This window comes from Delphinapterus leucas, chromosome 4 (genome assembly GCF_059928025.1).
Source record: "Delphinapterus leucas isolate spDelLeu-1000000601 "Yukka" chromosome 4, BTC_Dleu_Yukka2, whole genome shotgun sequence".
In the NCBI taxonomy this organism is placed as follows: Eukaryota; Metazoa; Chordata; class Mammalia; order Artiodactyla; family Monodontidae; genus Delphinapterus; species Delphinapterus leucas.
This window is the reverse complement of record NC_143132.1, coordinates 95,311,968-95,336,051: the sequence shown is the minus strand read 5'-3', so window position 1 is coordinate 95,336,051 and position 24,084 is coordinate 95,311,968. Positions and strand designations below refer to the sequence as shown.

General features: G+C 39.5%; 1 protein-coding gene across 6 annotated transcripts in view; it reads right to left on the bottom strand.

The window, feature by feature from the left end:
- TNIK (TRAF2 and NCK interacting kinase) overlaps positions 1-24,084 on the bottom strand; it is a 410,885-nt gene that overhangs the window by 113,700 nt on the left and 273,101 nt on the right. For all 6 annotated transcript variants that reach the window (XM_089910873.1, XM_089910872.1, XM_022572342.2 and 3 more), the window contains exons 5-8: positions 21,853-21,963; positions 18,463-18,553; positions 15,539-15,669; positions 416-470 (exon numbers count right to left, since the gene is read on the bottom strand). In XM_089910873.1, coding sequence (XP_089766999.1) covers positions 416-470; positions 15,539-15,669; positions 18,463-18,553; positions 21,853-21,963 — 388 coding nt within the window. The remainder of the gene's footprint in view (positions 1-415; positions 471-15,538; positions 15,670-18,462; positions 18,554-21,852; positions 21,964-24,084) is intronic.

The window sequence follows — 24,084 nt, the reverse complement described above, 5'->3', positions numbered from 1 at the left end:
TTTAATAGGAGTGAGAGAAATGGAGTGCAAGTGTCCACATAACCCACGCACTGAAAATCGGCTGTGAATTTTTATTACGTTGGCGTTTACAGCCTTTGTGCCTTGGTCGCAGTTTTACTACAGGTGAAGAGTAGCTCAAGAATAAACCACACACCAGATCTGTAAACAGATTAGACTCTCGAAGTTTGCTTCCCTTTGCTTTCTTGTTCCCCCTCACAAACACAAGATCCTCACACCCCTCTGAAATGAATGGATTCCTGGTTGATTTAAGATGACTCTGCTTTCTCAATATGCCAGCTTGAGTCCATGCAGGGCTTGGTGTAGCAGAAATAAAGCTACTGCAGCTCCTGGCAAGGAAGCGTCAGTACCTGCAGGGCAGACCAGTAACAGATTTCACCCAGAGGAAGGTACTTACGGGGAGCACCTTCTGCCATCTCGATGGCGGTGATTCCCAAAGACCACAAGTCACTCTGAAAAAGAAGGAAGGCACAGACACATGCGTAAATGCAGTCAACAGAGGATAACTTGGTTAAACCTGGTAATTGCTTCAGAACTGCCTGTGGGAAAGCTGTCCAGCTGTCTCTTTACAAACTGATTTTGCCCGCTAAGCGTAAAAGCAGGAACAGCCTCATTCGCTTTCCATCGATAATAACTTTCACGGTGCCTGACACATGGTGAGTTTTTTCAATCCAGGTATGAAAAATGAATATAAGGTTTCAAACATGAATTTATCACTAACATTTATCTATTGATTGAAACATATGAAATTGTTTTTGCTGTTCAACTGTTTTTAACACCTTCATTGAGGTATAACTTGCATGTAATTAACTGTGCATATTCAAAGTGTACTATTTGAAAGTGTTTGATGTGTGTATACACCTGTGAAACCATCACCACAATCAAGACAGCAAACACATCCATCACCCCAAAAGGTCCCACTTGCCCCTTTGCAGTCTCTCCCTCCTGCCCTTCCTGTCCCCAACCCCAGTTCCTGTTCCAAGGCAACCAATGATCTGCTTCCTGTTACTATGGATTAGTTTGCATCTTCTAAAGTGTTGTATAAAATGAAATCCTCTGGTTTCTTTCACTTAGCACAATGCATTTAAGGTCCATCCATATTGCCGCGTGTATCAGTCCTTCAGTCCTTCTTACTGCCGAGTAGTGCTCCATCATATGGATGTACTACAATTTGTTTATCCATTCACTTGTTGATGGACATTTGGGTTGCTTCCAGTCAAGGCCATTAAAAATAAATCTGCTACAAATACTCAGGTACAAGTCTCTGTTTGGATGCATGCTCTTACTTCTTTTGAGTAAAAACCTAGGAGTGGAATGGCTGGATCATACAGTAAATGCTAGATCATATTGCATTTATAATCAATTGTTTTTAACCTACAGAAACAGCAATTTCATATCATTTAACCAAGCAAGATGCGGACAGGGAAGCTTTTGGATGGTGGTGTTTACTGCTGTATCTCAGTGCTTAGAATAGAGCCGGCCACAGTAGTAGTAGGTGTTTGATATATTTGTTGACTGAACAAACAATATCTTTTATCTTGTAAGTAGACAAATAAGTAAAATAGAAATCCTATACCCTTATCGTCTTTCTTATTCTCAGACTGACTTTTATGCTCTTATCAGAATTTTCTAGGCTAATGTCTCCACCTCAACCTGTGCAATCTCCATTTCTAGCACTATGCTTCTCCCCTACTCTGTGTCCATGGCTCAGTAGTTTCTAAATAGTGCATAGGAGGGAAACAAATCAAAAGATGGGAAAACCATAAGAAAACACATGTAAAATTCAGTTCAATGGCCCACAGTCCTGAGGAAGCCTTTCACCCGCCTTTCATTTTAAATGTATCCTGTATTTTGTACATAATTCCCAACCCTCACTGGTAACCTCACTCAGATTTCAGAGATCAAAGTTAAGTTCCCTTGCTATTCCCATCAAACAAATGTAAAGGCCACACAGAAAGGATATGTAACTGGAAGAGAACTATGAAATCCACCCTGAGCCATTCCCTAGGACCAAACTTCTCAATATCCAGTGGGTGATACCCAGCCTTGTTCAGTATTTGGACCGTGGCCCATACAACCTAGAGGGGGCTTTCTATGGGGTCTAGACTCTTGCCTAAAGTGCGATCTACCTTAGAGCAGGCGGCTGGGGCACACGCTAACCCCACACTAGGACCAAGGGGGGATTCTTTAATTCACAAGCCATCAACCTGTCCACATAAATATTACAGTTCATAAAGGTTCTCAGTCCAAATGGGGATAACAATGCACCTGTGCAAAACCACTGTCCACAGATTCTAAGTAACTTCTCTGCATAGAACGCGACTCAAGGAGTCAACTGTTGTCCTTTCTCTTTCTTCCATTTCAAGTGTATTCAAAGTTGTCACTGAACACACACACACAAAGTCAGCACAGCCCAGCAAATGGCTGAGTCTTCCCGCAGGCTGCTGGCCTTGCTCACTGCGGTTCCTTCTGCCGCTAATGGGGAAAGCCCAGGCCGCCCATCACAGGCTGGCTCAGAAGCAGTAACTGGTAAAGATGACCACACAGCTCTCTTGTACCTGGAACGTTATGGTTGACTGACACAGACAATCATTGGGGAACATGATGAAAACCCTGAGTCACTAGTGTGCAGGAAGTATTCAACGAGAAATGCAGCAAGAACAGTCTGGAACTGGGGGGTTGGGCTGTTTTGATAAGACTCCAGGCCTTGGTAGTTCTCCCACCACCTTCCCAACATCTCGAGGAACCGAGTGTTTCTGCAGTGTGAACCGAGGTGCAAATTATGAAGGTGGTGGCCAGGCTCTATGCACCTACTTGCCATAGCAAAGTCAAATTTAAATGGCCTTTAAGTCTAGGAAGCTTGAGCTGGTTTGAAAGCCAACACAGCTGAAAGGAAATGATGGAACCGGGATGAGAAAGGCTCCAGGCCGGTCCTCAGACAGGGGAAGAAAATGCTCAGGAAACTCAGGCAAACTCCTGGTACTCGCTCTGCCTGTGGGACCAAAGCCCAATTATGAGCTGGCTGACTGCCTCCCCTCCATAAAGTCTTTGCTCAGATGCTGTGTTCTCAGTGAGGACCACTGAACCTCTCTCCCAGCACTGCCAGATCCCTTCCCCTTTCCCACTTTTGTTCCCCAGAGAACTGGTCATCTTCTGACAACTGTGTAACTGACTTGTCACTAATTTATTACATTTTTTGTTCATTGTTTGTGTCCCTGTCCCCAACACACACACACACACACACGCACACACTCTAGAACATGAAGTCCACAAGGGCAGGGATCTTTGCTTTGTTGACTGGTCCACAGTACCAGAACAGTGCCTGGCACATAGTAGGCACTTAATAAATACTTGTTGAAATAATGAACACTTGAAAGATGCATGAGAGAAAGGAGCAAAACCTAAGTGTCTTAAGGCTGTTAGACCTTTTGTAGATCATCTAGTCCAACCTTTCATTTCCCAGATGAGAAAAAAATGACTTATCCAAGATCACAGAGCAACTCAGCACCAAGTTTTAATCAGAGCTTGGTCTCCTGCCTCCCAGGCTAGTTCTTTTTTTAACTATCATCACACTGTAAGGACCTGAGAATTCACTTAAAAAAACCTTTTGGGGCCCATAAAATAATTGCTTCAGATTCCTACTTTGTCTACAGGTAATTGAAGGTGTGGCCACTCAAATGAAGGTGCTGAGATTCCATGAGGCACACCCCAAACCAGTGCTCAGGTTTCCTAAAGGGAGCATGAATAGGCTTTCAAGTCAGACAGACCTGGATTCAAGTCCAGGTTCCCAACTGAACCGCATCCAGAAGACTGCTCAGAGCTTAGCTTTCAACTGTGGCATGTATGCATGTAGGTATGCCGCCTAGCACAAAACTTGGCATAGAGTGGGCTCAAGAATATTAATCATTTTCTTCTCCTCTACTGTGAGGTGAGACTGCCTTTGCCTGCCCAGTTTAGTCTTCTTTGATTTCCCTCTACTTGGTTGTGGCCAGTACTGTTTGTTGGCTAACCCAACAGGCATTTCAGCCCTCATTGCCCTTGCTGCCTCCATTTCAGAGTATAGGAAAGCTAAACTTGTTTATCCAGATTTCCCTGCAGCTAAGGATGGCAGTTAAGGATGTGACCTCATGAGACCCAGGCAAACATCTTCTAGGAGCTTCTGTAAGAGCTTTTGCTTTTCCTGAAATAAGTGACAAATATAGCTGGTGTCTTGACACCTCTTCCCTACTTCTTAGTGCCTTGAATAAAAACATGCTACCTGGAGCTACAGCAACCATCTTGCAACCCTGAGGCAATAAGTCAACAAATTAATGATGACAGGGCAGAAAGGTAGGAGCCTGGGTTTTGACATCAGCGAGCCACCACACCAACCCTGGACTGCCTGCCTCCAGAATCCCGGTGACATAAGAAACATAAGTACAGCTAAAAGCATTTCTTAGTGATAATATGTATAGAGCAATAATTTGAGAAAGCGTATTTCAACAGTAAGGAAAAAGAGAGGTCCCAGTCGTTAGGTGGTCCTGGATTTATCCCACAGGAAGAGGGAAGGGTTAGTGAAGAGAGATGTTTCCTTTATTCAGTACACAGCATCTCAGATCCTCTCTTAGGCTGCTTTCCCCAAACCTCCCAAACAACCCCTTCAAACCAAAGGTCACAGCATCCCAACTCCTGTGCATCCTTTGTCACGTGCCCAAGCCAGAAATTACTTCTTCTTTAAGCCTTCATTTGATATCATCATTAAGATCATTTTTCCCCCCTGGGATTCTCTTGTTTTCCAAAAGGAACATCTATATTCCTGGCCCTATATACCCAGAGCTGCTTGTAAGCTACGCTTAACTGCCCATGCTAGAAAGCAATAAACGTCCTTGACGGGCCTTGTTCAAGCCTTTGGATACATTAGCAAGTCCCAGAGACACTTCAGAACTTAAATATGGGAGAAAATGTTCCAATTACAACTGTCAAGACAGATCACAGGAGATGAGAGAGGGAAGTGGGAGGAACAAGATGAGGAGAGAGTCGGGGAGAGATAAGTTTCCTTCGTGGCCGTGGTGGGACTCATTTTGGCAGGAGCTGGGTAATTCATTATTCTAGAGGTGCTGTGCAGCCTGGCCTGTGGCATGATTAATAGCCCAGTCCTGTGTGCATTACAAACAGAACAGAGACAAATTCTAGTGCCTCTGAGAAGGCAGAGGCAAGCACGCAACTTCTGGCTGGTGAGGAGCCAGCTGGCACGAAGGCAACTTGAACGTAATGATAGAGCATTCCTCTTGGGGCTAGGCTGCTCAGCAAGTGAAGAAAAGAACACTTCACTTTTTGAAGAAAATAACACTTCCTTGTGCTCAGCCACACAAGGAAGGAGAGGCAAGGGCAGGAGCAGAGCCCCAGCGTGCGCCAAGCGGCAGAAAGAACACATGCTGCGCAGCCAGCAGAGCTGGGGCGAGCCCCTCGACTCCTCTGAGCCCACCTCCTCACCTGTAGCCCAAAGAGAACACCTATCTTGCAGGGTTGATCGAGAATTCAGTAAGATAATATCTGCAAAGTTCATAACACAACGCAGTGTCTATAGTGGGTATTTAACAAATAGTGGCACAGACAGATCCTGAGGTCCAGTTATCACTGACTGGCAGTTCAACCAGCAAACTTGAGTCAGGTAAGCTGACAAGGAGCCCTGGTACTCAAAGAAGTTGCTGGGAGGATGCAGGAGCAAACAGGAAGCTCAGGGGAAGCAAACAGGAAAGGGAGTGTCCTTCCTTCTCCAGCCTTGCAGTCAAGCCAGAGGGACAGGCAGAAATGGGGTTAGCTGAATCCTGGCCCCATCATCCCACAGCAGAGGGTAGCAAGATGGTCTAGAGTTGACAGACAATAGCTTCATACCAGGCATAACCGGTGCAGTGGATTCTACCAAGTTTTAATTTACCAAGACCAAGAAATCAGCCATTTTACCAAGACCAGAAATTAGTCTTTTGTCATGTAATTTATTCTTTATTCACTTTTTGGAAATGTTCCAGCTGGAAAAAGGAAATTGAATTTATTGTATGGGTCCCTAAGGGCAGCACCTTAATCTAGAGATAGAAGTTATAGAGAAACAGATTCTGGCTCAATGTAAGCAGACAATTAGAGGTGTATAATGAAAAACAGGCAGTTCAAATCCTATGATATTGCTGGGGGGTTTTTTAGGTCAAAATGGCTCCAAATGGCAGTACCTTCACATGACACATAAACACAAATATTAACTATCGTATATTGAGTACTTAGCAAATTGGCATTGAATTAATTCCTTTACATATGTTAGCTCACTTTATTCTAATATAACGTTGTAATATACAATCGTTATTCCCACAGAGACTCAGAAAGGTTAAATAACTTCCCTGAAGGAATAGAGTGCAAGGAGATGAAGTCTACATTTTAAACCAGTCCTGTCCAACTTCAAAACGCTGACTTAATTCCCTATGCCGTATACTTATATACTACATTACATATAAACAGAACCGGGTGATGAGTTCAGGGTGACTGAGGATAATCAAGCACAAGTAGTTATTCATAATCCCATTTCCCACAGAGTCCCTTGTTCAACTACATTTGTTATCTGACCAGAGGGAAAATACTGGAAGAATAGCTTATTCTCTTCACCTGGGGATCAGCCTGGAGCCCAGAGGAGGTGGTGATATGTCTGACTAAGGAATGCTGTGTAGGTGGGTGTGAACATGGAGCATGAGAAATATGTTTAATAGAAGTTTGTTTCCGCTCGTAATAGTAACGGTGTGTGTATCATCCTTCCTTCTTACCGCGTGGGCATGAGACCTTTGTTGAAATTTCAGTGGACAGAGGCCAGGTCTCATTTGAGAGGTAGACCTCATTCTGCGATGTGAGTATCATGCTCTTACGTGACACCCCACATACATCTTGGTGATGCCCCCCTGACTAGTCAGGTTGCTCACTTTATCTCCAGTCGACCCTCTTACCTACAGGGGCTCTTTTCATTCTGCCTGAATAAAGCCGATCACCCATAACACTGGAGAATGAGTATTTGCTCTACAGCCAGAGCACAATACTGACCCAAACCCTGCAGGAGACACCTATGACTTTAAATGGTCCACAGCACCTGTGTGCATAGTCTCATAAACAGAGTTTAGGTGAATAACAAATGATATTAGCACAGATTGGGCCAGAGGATGAGTGGTGGGGTTGAGGGGATATGCCATGTCACTGTACTTCCTTTACTTGACTAAACCACTATGAAAGCATGACCATTTATGGTGTGAAAAATTAGAACAGGACAGAAAATAAAAAGTTTAAGTTCTCCATCCACATGCCATTTATCCATGGGGTAGGGGAGAATAAGAGTCTATTGTGTGTACTATACTGTAAGTTGCTTTGTGTACCTAACACCGTATCTTGGGATCTGCCCAACTTCAACATATACACTACCTCATTGTTCAAATGGCTGCGTAATATTCCAGTGGACAGATGTGCCAGTCTTTATTCAGCCAATTCCCTATGAATGGGCTTTTGGCCATGGAGAACTTTCTTTAGTGAGTGGTTCTGTTAAAGCAATAAATACATAGGACTATCAAATACTTGGCAAATCCCATCCAACTGAAATGAAATTCAAGTTTAAAAAAATAACAATTTTAACAGCCTAGGAATTTTGAACAGTTTTATTAATTTCAAGTCTTTTGAATGCTTATTATTAAATGAGAAAGCTTTCATTATTGCCCCACGTACTTATCAGGAGAATGAAACCTTTCCTTTTGTTTGAAGTGTTTTGACAGATTTTCTGAAAACAAGAAAGGAAGGGCCTCTACGGGAAAGTGAACACACCAGGCAAATGAGATTCCGGCACTCCTCCTTAGGATAGGGGTTATTTTCAGTCAGTTACTTACTGTGCCCAGTAGATTATCAGACAAAACCAGACTGCAAAAAAAAGCATGAGCTCTTCAGACTACTTTCCACAGAGACTCTTATTTTATTGAATTTCTCCAGTTTTAAAAAAAAATTATAGCAGTTTCTAAAGACATTGTAGACAAATAAAATAATAAATAATTAAGAAATAATCAAATATTTGTAATAAAACCAAACTATACTCTTTTGCATTTTGTCTTTATTTTAAAGAAAGGGCTTTTGTGATAGAAAACCTAACAAAGCCCAGTGGCCTTCAAGTCATCTTTTATTCTAAACATGCCCTCTAGGCTGAAAGTACCTACAGCACGTGAGAGCCCAAAATGCTGACATCAGTTTCTGAGGCTGGGATACACTCTGGCTCAAATGGACAACCAAACACACAGTAGCAAACCATTTAACTTTGACGGGGTCGCAAATGGACTTTCTAGATGAAAACTGCACATACAGATAGAGCTTGGCTAATTCCTTTTGCATAGTGGGTATTCAATAAATATACGCTGAGTGAATGAATAAAGGGTTTTGAAAGTCAGTATATTGTCAAGCTGTCTCCTGGTGACAGGCTACATTCCTAAGAATAGTGAACAGAAAAAAGTATAGGATCTGATGCCAAAGAAGAAGTAGAAAGATTAAAGTATAGCTTCTTCTCTGATCCACAGTAAAACTACAAAGTAGTTAAAACGAATCTTCAAAGAACCCCCAAATCTTCCTTTCTGCTTGGTCTTCCTAATCTACCCTTTTGTCATGCTCCCAGGACAAGTGATCAGTGAAGCTCATATTTTTGCCATGACTTCTTCTTCCTCTTGTACAACCTACATTTATGACAATTCTAAAAAACTAATTCATACTAAGGTGGGAAATGGCTGATAGACTTGAATCTGTTCTCTCATCAGGATTCTTTATTTTTTAATAAAAGGCACAGAAATTAATCTTCAACTTATTAATGTCTCAGGATACTTTCATAATCACAAGGGCTTCCAGCACCTCTGAAATCACCCTGTGCAGCATGATGCCCCCTGTGGTTATTCATACATCAGGCTTTGTCCACACCTAGGGTTATGCATTAGGCTCAAAAATTGTTTCACTGACCCCAAACTGTATTTCTTAGTCCTAATCTGAACAAAGAGGTTTAAGATACAAGTTTAATTCCAAGCTTTGGCTTCACCAGAGGAAGTCTTCTTCTAGTTACTCTACTGAAAACAACTACATCACAGGGATCTATTTTTATATATATATATATTTTTTATATTTTTGGCCGTGCCGCATGGCATGTGAGATCTTAGTTCCCCAACCAGGGATCGAATCCACACCCCCTGCATTTGAAGTGCAGAGTCTTAACCACTGGACTGCCAGGGAAGTCCCACAGGGATCAATTTTATGCCACAGAACAAAAGTCCCATATAAACTACAGCCAGCCAAAATACTTAAAAGGCTAAGCTAAGGTTGAAAGTTTGAAACACTCTGATTCTCCATGGTATGTTATAAAGCAGTCTAAAATATCTGTGGCCCAGATGTAGACTAGTTAGCACTTGTTAGGTATAACTATTGTTTGAAGAATTGCTTATAGCCAATTATGATACACGTATCTGGTCTGGGACATATATTTTGTAGTGGCTCCTCTGAAGGGATTTGCAAATCAAATTATTTAAATGTGCTTATCATTAGCAGTTTAAATAAATGACATTTATTTTGGCAGGAGATTAATTTTTAACTTGGCAGCTGTTTCCAGACAGATTGGTGTCAGGTTATTACAGTGACTAACTCTGAAAGAAGGAGGAAATTTACAGGAGATTATTTTGTTTTTAGACCTTCAAGCTTGCATTTCTCCAAAGAAGCAAATAATTTTGTCAATGCCCTGAGACACTGGGTCCCAAAGACATTGCAATGTCTGCATCTTTGTGACCTGATTTCCATAATAACCCCACATGTGGAGAACTAAAAATGTTCTTTAATAGAGGAATTCTCCAAATATACTCTTCAGAGGCTGTTTTGTTGGTAAATTGGATATTTATATAGGATTGCATCAGAGAGAGGGAGGGTAATATATTGGAAAGAGCTCTAAACAGAGAGTGGGAGATGTGGGATCAAGTCTCTGACAAGATCACTAACGAGGTGTGCACTTGCAAAGGTCTTGGACCTCAGTTTCCACAGCTGTAAGATGAGGGTGTTTCAAGGTGATAATTAAAGTACTTTGGTGAAAAGTCCATGCACCTACAGAGAAAAGTAAGTCAGAAAGAGGAAAACAAATACCGTATCCTAACACATATATACGGAATCTTAAGAAAAAAAAAAGGGTCATGAAGAACCTAGGGGCAAGACGGGAATAAAGACACAGACCTACTAGAGAATGGACTTGAGGACACAGGGAGGGGGAAGGGTAAGCTGGGATGAAGTGAGAGAGTGGCATGGACTTATATATACTACCAAATGTAAAATAGATAGCTAGTGGGAAGCAGCCGCATAGCACAGGGAGATTAGCTTGGTGCTCTGTGACCACCTAGAGGGGTGGGATAGGGAGGGTGGGAGGGAGACGCAAGAGGGAGGAGATATGGGGATATATGTATATGTATAACTGATGCACTTCGTTATAAAGCAGAAACTAACACACGATTGTAAAGCAATTATACTCCAATAAAAACGTTTAAAAAAAAAAAGAAAGAAAGAAAAGTCCATGCGCCTATGTTCTTGAAAAGATAAAATTGACAAACCTTTAGCTAGATTCACGAAGAAAATAAGAGAGAAGGCTCAAATAAATAAAATCAGAAATGAAAGACAAGTTCATTTCTCTTACAACAGATACCATAGAAATACAAAGAATCATGAGACTACTATGAACAGCTATACGCCAACAAATTGGACAGTCTAGAAGAAATAGATAAATTCTTAGAAGCATACACCCTTCCAAGACTGAATCACGAAGAAATAAAAAATGTGAGTAGACCAATCACTAGTAAGGAGATTGAAACAGTAACCAAAAACATCTCCCCAAACAAAAGTTCAGGACCACGAGGCTTCACTGATGAAGCATTCAAAGATGTCATACCTAAACTTCTCAAACTCTTCCAAAAAACTGAAGAGGCTAGAACACTTCCTAATTCATTTGATGAGGGCAACATTACCCTGATACCAAAACCAGACAAAAAAAGAAAACTACAGGCCAATATCTCTGATGAACATAGATGCAAGAATCCTCAACAAAGTATTAAAAAACCAAAACAACAACACATTAAAAGGATCAAGTGGGATTTATTCCAGGGATGCAAGGAAGGGTCAACATCTGGAATCAATGTGATACACCATATCAACAAACTGAAGGATAAAAATCATATGATCATCTCAATAGATGCAAGGAAAATATTTGACAAGATTCAACATCCATTTGTATTAAAAAAAAAAAAAGGATATAGAAGGAACGTACCTCAACATAACAAAGGCCATCTATGACAAACCCACAGCTAATATACTCAGTGGTCAAGACCTGAAAGCTAGCCCTCTAAAATCAGGAACAAGACAAGGATGCCCACTCACCACTCTTACACTCTTAGTCAGCGTAGTATTGGAAGTCCTAGCCAGAGCAGATAGGCAAGAAAAAGAAATAAAATGCATCCAAATTGGAAAGGAAGAAGTAAAACTGTCACTATTTGCAGATGACATTGGGTTTCTATTGATTTTACACATAGAAAATCCTAAAGACACTACTAAAGGAACTGTTAGAAATAATAAACGAATACAGTGAAGTCGCAAAATAAATATACAAAAATCTATTGTGTTTTGATACACTAACAAACTAGCAGAAAGAGAAATTAAGAAAATCTCATTTACAATTGCAACAAAAAGAATAAAATATCTAGGAATAAATTTAACCAAGGAGGTGAAAACTGTTACTGAAAACCATAAGACATTGTTTCAAGAAATTGAAGAAGACACAAAGAAATAGAAAACTATTCTGTGCTCATGGATTGGAGGTATTAACATTGTTAAAATGTCCATATACCTAAAGTAATCTACAGATTCAATATAATCCTTGTCAAAATCCCAGTGACATTTTTTACAGAAACAGAATTAAAAATTCTAAAATTTGTATGGAACCACAAAAGATCCTGAAAAGCAATCCTGAGGAAAAAAGAACAAAGCTGGGGTTATCATATTCCCTGATTTTAAATTATACTACAAAGCTATAGTGATCAAAACTGCAGAGTATTGGCATAAAAACAGACACACAGATCAATGGAACAGAACGGAGAGCCCTCCACACATACAGACAACTAATTAAGACAAAGGAGCCAAGAATGTACAGTGGATAAAGGAAAGTTTCATCAATAAATGTGGTGGGAAAACTGGACAGCCACATGCAAAAGAATGAAACTAGACTGCCATTTTACATGGTACAGAAAAATTAACTTAAAATGGATTAAAGATTTGAATATAAGACCTGAAACCATAAAGCTCCTAGAAGAAAACATAGGTGGTACACTCTTTGACATCAGCCTTAGCAATATCTTTTTGAATATGTCTCCTCAGGCAAGGGCAACAAAAGCAAAAATAAACAAGTGGGACCACATCACACTAAAAAGCTTCTGCACAGCAAAGGAAACCATCAACAAATCAAAAAGGCAACCTACTGAATAGAAGAAGATATTTGTAAGTCATATATCCTACAAAAGGTTAATATCCAAAATATTAAAAACTCATACAACTGGGGCTTCCCTGGTGGCGCAGTGGTTGAGAGTCCACCTGCCGATGCAGGGGACACGGGTTCGTGCCCCGGTCCGGGAAGATCCCACATGCCGCGGAGCAGCTGGCTCCGTGAGCCATGGCCGCTGAGCCTGCGCGTCCGGAGCCTGTGCTCCGCAACGGGAGAGGCCACAACAGTGAGAGGCCCGCGTACCGCAAAAAAAAACCAAAACAAACAAACAAACAAAAAAACCCTCATACAACTCAACAACAAAAACCCTCCAAACAATCTAATTGAAAAAATGGGCAGAGGAGATGATATATATTTTTTCCAAGGAAGACATACAGATGACCAACGGACACATGAAAAGATGTTCGACATCACTAATTATTAGGGAATTGCAAATCAAAACCACAATGAGATATCACCTCACACTTGTTAGAACAGCTATTATAAAAAACAAAAACAAGAAATAACAAAGAGTTGGAGAGTATGAGGAGAAAAGGGAACCCTTGTAGACTGCTGGTGAGAATGTAAACTGGTGCAGAAACTATGGAAAACAGTAGGGAGATCCTTAAAAGATTAAGACTAGAACTACCATATGATCCAGCTATTCCACATCTGAGTATCTATCCAAAGAATATGAAAACACTAATTTGAAAAGATATATGCACTGCAGTAATATTCACAATAGCCAAGGTATGGAAATAACCTAAGTGCCCATCAATGGATAAATGGATAAAGAAGATGTGATATATATATACATACACACACACACACACACACACACACACACACACAATGGAATACTACTCAGCCATAAAAAGATGAACTCTTGCCATTTGTGACAACATGGATGGACCTTGAGGCTATTATGGTAAGTGAAATAAGTCAAATGGAGAAAGACAAATACTGTATGATTTCACTCATATGTGGAATATAAGAAATAAATGAACATAAACATATATCCCCATATCTCCTCCCTCTTGAGTCTCCCTCCCACCCATCCTACCCCACCCCTCTAGGTGGGCACAAGGCATGGAGCTGATGATCTCCCTGTGCTATGTGGCTGCTTCCCACTAGCTATCTATTTTACATTTGGTAGTGTATATATGTCCATGCCACTCTCTCACTTCGTCCCAGCTTCTGATTCACTTTGTTATACAGCAGAAACTAACACACCATTGTAAAACAATTATACTCCAATAAAGATGTTAAAAACCAAAAAGATACATGCACCCCTATGTTGATAGCAGCACTGTTCACAATAGCAAAAACATGGAAACAACCTAAATGTCCACCAACAGATGAATGGATGAAGACGTGGTACATATATACAATGGAATACTACTCAATCATAAAAAAGAACAAAATAAGGCCATTTGTAGCAACATGGATGCAACATGAGATTATCATACTAAGTGAAGTAAGTCAGAAAGAGAAAGACAAATGTCATATGATATCACTTATATGTGGAACCTAAAATAAGGCACAAATGCACCTATCTACAAAACAGAAGCAGACTCCTAGACATAGAGAACAGACTTGTGGTTGCCAAGGCTGGGGGAGAGGGTGGGGAGAGGGGAGGGAGAGGGATAGACTGGGAGTTTGGGGGTGGTAGATGCAAACTATTACATTTAGAATGGATAAACAATAAGGTCCTACTGTATAGCACAGGGAACTATATTCCATTACCTGTGATAAACCATAATGGAAAAGAATATAAAAAAGAATATGTATGTATGTATAACTGAGTCTCTTTGCTGTACAGTAGAGATCGGCACAGCATTGTAAACCAACTATACCTCAATAAAAAAAATTTAAGAAAAAAAGAAAGAAATGAACAAACAAAACAAAAACGAACACATAGTTACAGAGAACAGATTGGTGGTTACCAGTGTGGAAAGGGGGCACAAAATGGGGAAAAGGGATCAATTGTATGGTGATGGAAGGAAACAAGACTTCTGGTGGTGAGCACGCTGTAGAGTATACAGAAGTTGAATTATAATGTATACATGAAACTTATGTTATAAACCAATGTTACCTCAAATAATTGAAAAAAAGGTCCATTCACCTATGAAATGACTATCAGGTTTTCCCCAAGGTTGTCCTGTGATCTACACAGAGACCACAGGGTGTCTCTCTGTCTACTGGATAATCTGAACACCCACAGTTCCTACATCTCATTTACCTCCAACCTTAAGGTCTCAACTTTCAGCTGTAATTCACAACAACAATGTCACCTGACATTGCAGCTATCGATGGGATAGTAAACACAAATTATGTTTGATTATTGCCTAACAGAATGGAAAAGAGGAGGGCTTCTTGGAGAAGGGGACAACTTCCACCTCTCTACTTAAACACTGCTTTGAATTTATTAGCATATTTCTAGTTTATGGTACAAAGTATCAAGCCATAAATCAGATTTCTATGAAACACTGCAACAGGCTACAGAAACACCATAAAGTAGCTACCAACATCCCATTTGGTTCTCTCTCATTGAAAAGAAACTCTAATAATTAAACTTTGAGCAATGTAGAAATGAGTAAATATGATTATTTTTAATCAGAAAAAGATGATCCCCCAAAACAAACTCATATCTTGATTTCTTTTAACATGAAAAGCTCTCAGAATATATATACTTTGCCAAAAATCTAAACTATAACCAAAATAGAAATGTTTTCTAATAAGAAGCAAGAGAAGTTCAAAAGAATACAGAAAATGGTTTAAACATTTTTTACCAATAGGCAATCAGATATGATGGATGAGTTCATTACAAAGATTCTCACTTGGATGTCTTCTAATTTTAAACTCAAGTAATGTTTTTTAGTTCTCCCTTTGGATTATACAAATCACAAGCCCAAAGCCATAAGAGAATTCTCTACCAGTCTTAGGGTGAGGTGTTAGGCATGCTTCGAAACGTAATGAAGAAGTAAGAAGTCATACCTTGAAATCATATGTGGCATCTGGGTTTTCGTCACAGGCAATAACTTCTGGAGCCATCCAGTAGGGCGTCCCGATGAAGGTATTCCTCCTGCCCACTGTTCGATCGAGCTGGGCACTGACTCCAAAGTCCACTAGTTAAGGGAAGACAAATGAATAAAGTCTATCATCTAAGGTCTTACATAGTGATAAAATGAATGTGTATTTTTTTTACTGTGGTAAAATATACATAACATAAAATTTACTATTTTAACAACTTTCTAGTGGACCGTTTTGTGGTATTAAGTGCATTCACATTGTTGTGCAACTATAACCACCATCCAACTCCAGAACTTTTTCATCTTCCTCAACTGAAACTCTGTAGCCATTAAACATTAACTTCTCTTTCTCCTCCCCTCCCCACCCCGCCGGGCTCCTGGCCCCCGGAAAGCACCATTCTACTTTATGTCTCTATGGATCTGACTACTATAGATACATCATATAAGTGGAATCATACAGTATTAGTCTTTTGGAGACTAGATTATTTCACCTAACATAATATCCTCAAGGTTAATGCATGTTGCAGCACGCATCAGAATCTCCTTCTGAATTTTTTTTTTTTTTTTTTTTTGCGGTACGCGGGCCTCTCACTTGCTGTGGCCTCTCCTGTTGCGGAGCACAGGCTCCGGACACGCAGGCTCAGCGGCCATGGCTCAAGGGCCCAGCCGCTCCGCAGCATGCGGGATCCTCCCGGACCGGGGCATGAACCCGTGTCCCCTGCACCAGCAGGCGGACTCCCAACCACTGCGCCACCAGGGAAGCCCCTCCTTCTGAATTTTTGGAAGACCAAATAATAGTCTATTGTATGTAGGTGCCACATTTTGTTTATCCATTCATCTGTTGGACACTCAGGTTGCTTCTTCCTTTTCACTATTGTGAATGTATATATTTTTTTAAAAGTTTTTATTTTATATTGGAGTATAGTTGATTTACAGTGTTGTGTTAGTTTCAGGTGTACAGCAAAGTGATTCAGTTATACATATATCTATCCTTTTTCAGATTCTTTTCCCATATAGATTATTACAGAGTATTGAGTAGAGTTCCTTGTGCTATACAGTAGGTCCTTGCTGATTATCTATTTTATATGTAGTAGTGTGTATATGTTAATCCCAACCTCTTATCTGTCCCCCCAACCCTTCCCCTTTGATAACCATAAGTTTTTTTCTATGTCTGTGAGTCTGTTTCTGTTTTGCAAATAAGTTCATTTGTATCATGTTTTTAGATCCCACATATAAGTGATATCATACGATATTTGTCCTTCTCTGTCTGACTTACTTTAGTTAGTATGATAATCTCTAGTCAGTGTATACTTTTAAACTTCATGTATAAATGGATAAAGCATACCAATGAGAAAAGCACAGGGGGTTATATCTGGTTACATCAGTGCTACATGGGGGGCCAAAAAGAGGTGTTAAATAAAAGTCAAGCTTGGGCCATAAAGGATATTATTTAGAGGATGCAAAGAAAGTAGTTAACAGCTAAGTTTCTGGAGTCAGACTGCCTAAATTTGCATCTCATTTCTGACACTTATTAGTGATGCAACCTAGGGCTACTAGATCAACCTCTTTGAGCTTCATTTTCCAAATCCATGAAATGAGGATGATGAGATTCACATGGTGTTGCTCTGATGTTTAAGTGAGATCATCTACCTAAAAGCATTTTGTACAGGACCTGGCATATAATATTCTCTCAACAAGTAACTGTTAATTAGTGATGAGTGAATATTCTGAGGATAGCTTATGTAGTCAGTACATATATAACTGCTTTCCCTACCTAATGTATGCTTTTGTTTTAAAAGGGAATATTCATGAGATGAAAGTTTGGCCCCAAATTCTAACTAAGAAAAAAACGGAAAGTGTATATTTTAACAAAAAGGCAAGAGCAACTGTTTGGGATATAACCATAGGAGACATTTAAATCTCTTTGAAAATGAACAATCATATGGACAGTGATTCTTTGGTAGGAAACAAATTGTATATCCTACAGAGTATTTGTCAATCTATGCTCTTACTCATATACATCAAGTAGTCAAATGCGTGTGGGGATTCTCTACCTTATCTGGATAATCCCAGACTTATTGTGGGAAGGGCTCTAATAGATCAGAGAAAAGGGTTCCCTCACTGATAACTCTGCAGATGGAAGTGGGATAATTAGTATGCACGTGAAGTAGAATACTGAGCATCCATTTTGTACAGGTGCCCTAGATAATAATGAAATCCATGTAAATATAACTTAAAACATATGGGAATATAGCAGGAATTCATTTTTCTAAATAATGAATGTCTAACTGTGGATATGTTTAATTAAAAAAATTTCATCATTGTTATAGCAGCAACAATATAAACAAACTGTAAGATAGGGGAAACCATTCCAAGGACAGTCACTTCTAATCTAAAGGGTCTTTGCTTAAAAAACAAACTCAATTCTTTCTACACATCGATTAAGCACATGGATCTGCTTACCATACTGTATACCAATTCACTCCTCAAAGTGCTTTTAGAAAATGTTTTATTTATTTATTTTTTGCGGTACGCGGGCCTCGCACTGTCGCGGCCTCTCCCGCCGCGGAGCACAGGCTCCAGAAGCGCAGGCTCAGTGGCCATGGCTCACGGGCCCAGCCGCTCTGCGGCATGCGGGATCCTCCCGGACCGGGACACGAACCCGCGTCCCCTGCATCAGCAGGCGGACCCTCAACCACTGCGCCACCAGGGAAGCCCTAGAAAATGTTTTTTTTTAAATAGCCAAAGAAACATTTTCCTTTCTATTCTAGGTACAATGACCTCCAAATCCACAGCAACAAATTTACATTCATTATTAAAAAAAAAAAAACAGCTGAAACAATCCTATCATTTTCTGCAATTCCTAGGCTCTCTGGATTCTGTTCTTACCTAGTTTAACTTCTGCATTTTCAGTCAGCAAGACATTTTGCCCTTTAATATCTCGATGAATCACTTTATGTTGGTGCAGGTGACTCAGCCCCTGGAATGAAGGAGAGTTGAGAGGGGTTAATAGGAATATAAATCCAGATGTAAAAAATTATTTTGGATGTTAATGATCCAAAAAATTTAAACTCACCCAGAGATACTTTCATTATTTTATTTATATCTTTCATGTGGTCATAGTTCTAAATGGAGCACAATGTTTGTTTGTTCTAAACTTCAGGCAATGATCAATATAAACTGAAATAAACAGGTGGTCATTGCAATGCCTGGTACGGTGTTAAATGAAACACTTGTATATCAGCTTTTATCTCGGGTAACAAGGAACCACACAGGCCATGACACATGCACATGTTTCAACATGCACATGTTTCAGCTAACAGTACTGTGAATAGTGAGGACCACCGGTATTTGCCAGTTGGTAACAGTAATATCTACAGAGTCTGTACAGAAATCTGATTTAACTTAAGCCTCCATTTTTTTTGTGCAGTTTTTGAATTTAAAAGTTATTATACAATTTGAATTAAGTACAATAAAATATTACTCAGACCAGCCAAGAAATTTCCCATTGGCTTTAGCCAATGTCTCACATTAAAAAAGGAAAACAGCAACTTCTATTTCCTTTGTTAATGTTCATCACTGTCATTTTTAGTGCTTTATATTTGTGACTCTGTGCTCATGATGTGAAATAATTATTCAGTGACATCTCAACCTGATTGTGTTCCATTTCTCCATGAATTACTCTGATTTGGGTTTGTTTTTTTTGTGTGTGTGCTGTGGGTTCAAAAACCTACAGACTTGTTCTAAGGTGGTCTCATGTTTCTCAGATAAACTGTAACCTAAAAGAATCTAAAAATGGAGTACTGAAGTAAATCATCTTATGCTAACACTTGTTAATTCAAGTGTTGTTGTTTTTTCTTTATGATTTTCTGTAGTTTTAATTTTTTCTCCACAATAACAAAACCATGGTATGAAAGATGAAGTTGAAACAAAGAGAAAAAAAAGGACTAGATATCTGAATCCCCTTTTGTTGAGAAAATTCAGCATGAGAATATGAATGCCCCAAAAGATCCATGTTTGTGTTTAGGAATATCAGTAAACATAAACCATGAGACAGGACAGTTTGAGGCACTAGTTTGGGTCTTACAAAATTACCTTTTTTATCTAGTCGATTTGGCTTGAGGTAGGCATCAAATAGATTAAAATGTATAGCTTTCACAGCATATTACCACTCCATGAATCCTTAAAAGAGGGACTGAAGATCCGTTTCCTTCTTTTACCATCAAAGTGGTTGGAAGCAGATACCACAGCATGTAAGTGAGCCAAAGGTTGTATTTAATGAGATCATAAAATGCATGGAGGGTCTTCTCTGAAACTTCTTGCGGCTAGGGACCTTTGGGTGATCAAATGTCCCTTCCAATGAGTCACTATATCTCAAATACCAGTATTATCATTTGGGAGAACATATTGGAAGAAGGAAGAAAACCATGTTTTCACACGTTTTAAAACCAGCTATTGAGAGATACTCATGGGGTGAAACATCCTTGCTGCTTTTAGAACCCTGGAGATCACGTGACTGATCCCCAGTAGGGTTACCCAGGAGTGCAGAAAGCCAGAGTGGGCAGAACCAGCCCTGGAGACTCAGTAGATTCTTGGCACCCATGGGGTGGTCTGGATAACTAAATAATCTGTCATGCTTTCCTGAATGAGTAAAATTCTACACCAGAAATCCAAATTAACTTTACACAATGGCACATCAATACTTGGAGATACATGTCAGACTTGAAGGAGTTCAGCAAGCATACCTCATTGTTTTTCCCTCAAATTTTGTTTTGTGCTCTGAGAAATCTTTTTGCCTTCTCCAAACCATGGAGGTATTATCCTATATCTTCTCTTAAGAGCTTTATTTTTTTATATCTTTTGTACTTATAAGCATAATCCACCTGGAATTAATTTTTAAATATGATATAAAGCAGGTATAAGCTTCATGTTTTTATATGGATATTCAACTGATCAAGCACTATTTACTGATTAAAAGACCCTTTCCCTACGTGTTGCAGCACTGCTTTTGTCATAAATCAGGTGTCCGTATGAGTGGGTCTGTTCATGGACTCTCCATTCTGTTTCATTGGCCATTGTCTATTCTTGTGACAATACCACTCTGTTTAAATTACTTAGCAGCTTTATAATAAGTCCTGGTAACTGGCAGCATAAATACTTCAGCTTTGTTCCTCAAAATTGCCTTGGCTATTCTTGGCCTTTTGTATTTCCATACAATGTTTTAAAAATCAGCTTGTCAAGATCGACAAATGTACCTAGAAGGATTTTGATAGGCAGTTTAATGATACCAAGGATCAGATTAGGGAGAAATAACATCATTATAATATTGAGCGTTCTAATTCATGAAATAGTATATACACCTCTATTTATTAATGTCTTCTTTAATTTGTCTGTAATATTTTGTAGTTTCCAGTGTAGAAATCACTCACATGTTTCTGTACATTTATTTTTAAGTATTTGAATTTTTATGCTAATACAAGTGTTATCATTTTAAAATTTCATTTTCTATTTGTTTTTTTTTTCCTAATGTGGGTTGAATTAAAGGGATACACATAGTTTTTTAATGCCTTCCTCCCTCCCTCCTTTCCTTTCTTCCCCAGCACATAATCTGTCTCTCAAAGGCATATCTTGGACACATCATGCAAACCGTTTTACCTTTTGTTCCCTTATACTAAGAAGGCAGAGTAAATAGATAAGTAAATAAATAGCTTCCAAGCAGATCTAGTAAGAATGCTCAGTGGACATATAATAGCCTCCTTATTAGTAGCAAGAGATAATTAAACTAATCTGAACAAACTAAAATATGACCAATTACCTCCTTCTCCCTGAAGTGAACTCAGCAAATACATGACACTATTGTCTAGGTTGTCTGATTGTGCGATTTGCGGGCAAAACCGGGCAAATGGGCACATTCTTGTCCACTGTCTTGACTGCTTTTAGATATTGTCTCAGAGAATTTTTTTAAGGTAAAATCAATTAAACTAGGTTATATGTACTAAAATGGCTAAAGTCACACAAGCCTTAAATTAGTTATAAACTTTCACAAATGGAAAACTCAAATGAGTGATCAAAATATCCCTAAACAATCCATTTCCTAAGTGGGACACTATCTCTGTGATCCAAAATCAGATTTCCAATTGGAAACCCCATAGGAAATGAATCCCAGGTGAAGAGAAATCACCCAATTAACCCTCCAAATGAGAGTGCACACGTTTACAAATTAGTGGAAGGTCAGTGCAAAGTTCAACACCTCCCAAGGTATCCCGTGTTGTCACTTACTCGTAAGATCTCCCTGCAGATGTACGCGATCCACTCTTCCTTCAACGTGTTACCTTTCGTGTTCTTGATCAGGTCAGTGACAGAGCCAGCACCACAAAACTCCATCACCAACTGGCAAAGGAAGCAGACATGCCATTATTATCATTACACTTCACGGCTTCCAATGAGTTAAGAAAGCATAAGGTGTCCCACCTGGCTGCTCTGGAATGCCATTCCTGCAAAGAAAAAGTGACCATAAAACGATATATAAAACATAAATTTTTATCTTAATTTTTTCCCAAAATGAAAGAAAGGAAAGATTATTTTTAATTTTCCAACCTGAAAATTATAGCTGGAAAACTAGGAAAATCTTCATATTCTAAGTATTTGTTTTAAATGAGGGCAGTTAGGTGGCACAGATGTAGTTGAGAATAGCCCTGTGTTTTTATCCAATGGTCAAACTCAACTTTCCTATAAAAGTAGCATCATTCCCCTGTCTGAAAGAGCTGTGGTTGTCTAGGCAATCCCAAGTCAGAACAATTCAAGTGCACACTGTTTATGTTACTGGCTTGTAAGTGGCACTTTAAGCTGTCAGAGTGAGGACTATCTGTTTTTAATTAACTTCAGCAAATGTTCCCAGGAGGCTGGACATATCAAATAAATTCAATAAACAATAAGCCCTAATTTAGCACTTTTCATCCCCAAAGCTCCAAGTTCTCTATAAATATAAACTCATTACAGTACTCAGCAACTTTATAAAATAGGCAGAAAATGAACAGCTCCCTTAGTTAATGGAGGAGTAGAGACTAGAAGAGGAAAAGCTATCCATTTGCTTTTACATTCATTTTCTAGGTTTAGAGAAACACATCCATCTCCATACATTCTCCCTCTTCTTCAAAAAGTCTGCCACAAAAGTCATCTTTTTGTGACAATAATTTAGATGACTAGCAATCAATCCCTGATTTGACACTAGAAACAGAACTAATACGGGGCCATAATGAAATCACATTGATGGTTTTGGCTTTGTCCAAACGTACATTCCTAACCTCAGCACCATGTCACCAGGTCCTAAAAGATACCCCACCAGGCTGTAAGATCTCTGGGCAGAAATAATGTTCCCTTTTTTTTCTGCATGTCTGGTTGAAACAATAAAAACTCATGAAATGAGTTTCCTGAATGAGTTTCTAATGTCTGTTCTGATTTATCTTCTTATGATCTTACAAAGGGTAATGAAACCCTCCAATCTTCTCCAGAGTACCGGTGGAGACTGATCAGGAGCTTTTGTAAGGAAATTTGAAAATGCCACAATAGACCTCGTTCCAACCCAGTAAGAGTTGTAAAATTACCATATATGAGAGCCAGGAAGCTATCAAAGACCACAGTATCATGTTAGAAAGGACTGAGGAATCAACTTTAAGAGGTCTCACTGGCCAAAGATGGGATAATTTGAGCATTGGTAAGAATAAGAACTGCAATATCTTGAAACACATTAAATATGCTGAACTAAATGCATTAATAAAGACACCCCTTAAAAACAATATAATTGGGGGGTTTCCCTGGTGGTGCAGTGGTTGAGAGTCTGCCTGCCGATGCAGGGGACACGGGTTCGTGCCCCGGTCCGGGAGGATCCCGCATGCCGCGGAGCGGCTGGGCCCATGAGCCATGGCCGCTGAGCCTGCGCGTCTGGAGCCTGTGCTCCGCAATGGGAGAGGAGAGGCCACAACAGTGAGAGGCCCGCGTACCGCAAAAAAAAAAAAAAGAATATAATTGGCACTGTTTGAAGAAAATGAAGAACCAACTTCTTATATTGAGACTGGTAGATAAAGGGAAAGAATGAAGAATTTACACTGCCTTTCTTATACAAGTTTTACCACAGTGATTAAGTAATAAGAGGTAAAACTTCTCTTCACGAAAAACAAACATTCCATCTAATAAGTGAAGAAGACATAATAGAATTAGAATATCATTATTTCACAACCTCTAATAAACTAGTGGATTTAGGCACTGATGATCAGTGACTGCTAACATAAAAAAAAAAAAAAAAAGAACCAGTTATGATTTGCTTCTTGATTAGAATAACACAACATCACCTCAGGAGTAGTCTTGCCAAAAACAAAAAAACTAAACAAAACAAAAACCCAAAACTAAATCTGATCAAGCCTCTACTTCCAGTTACCAATTTACAGGAAATTCAGAGGACTGAGGAACATGTTACATCATGGGGATATAATCAACAAAACCTAGAATAAAAAA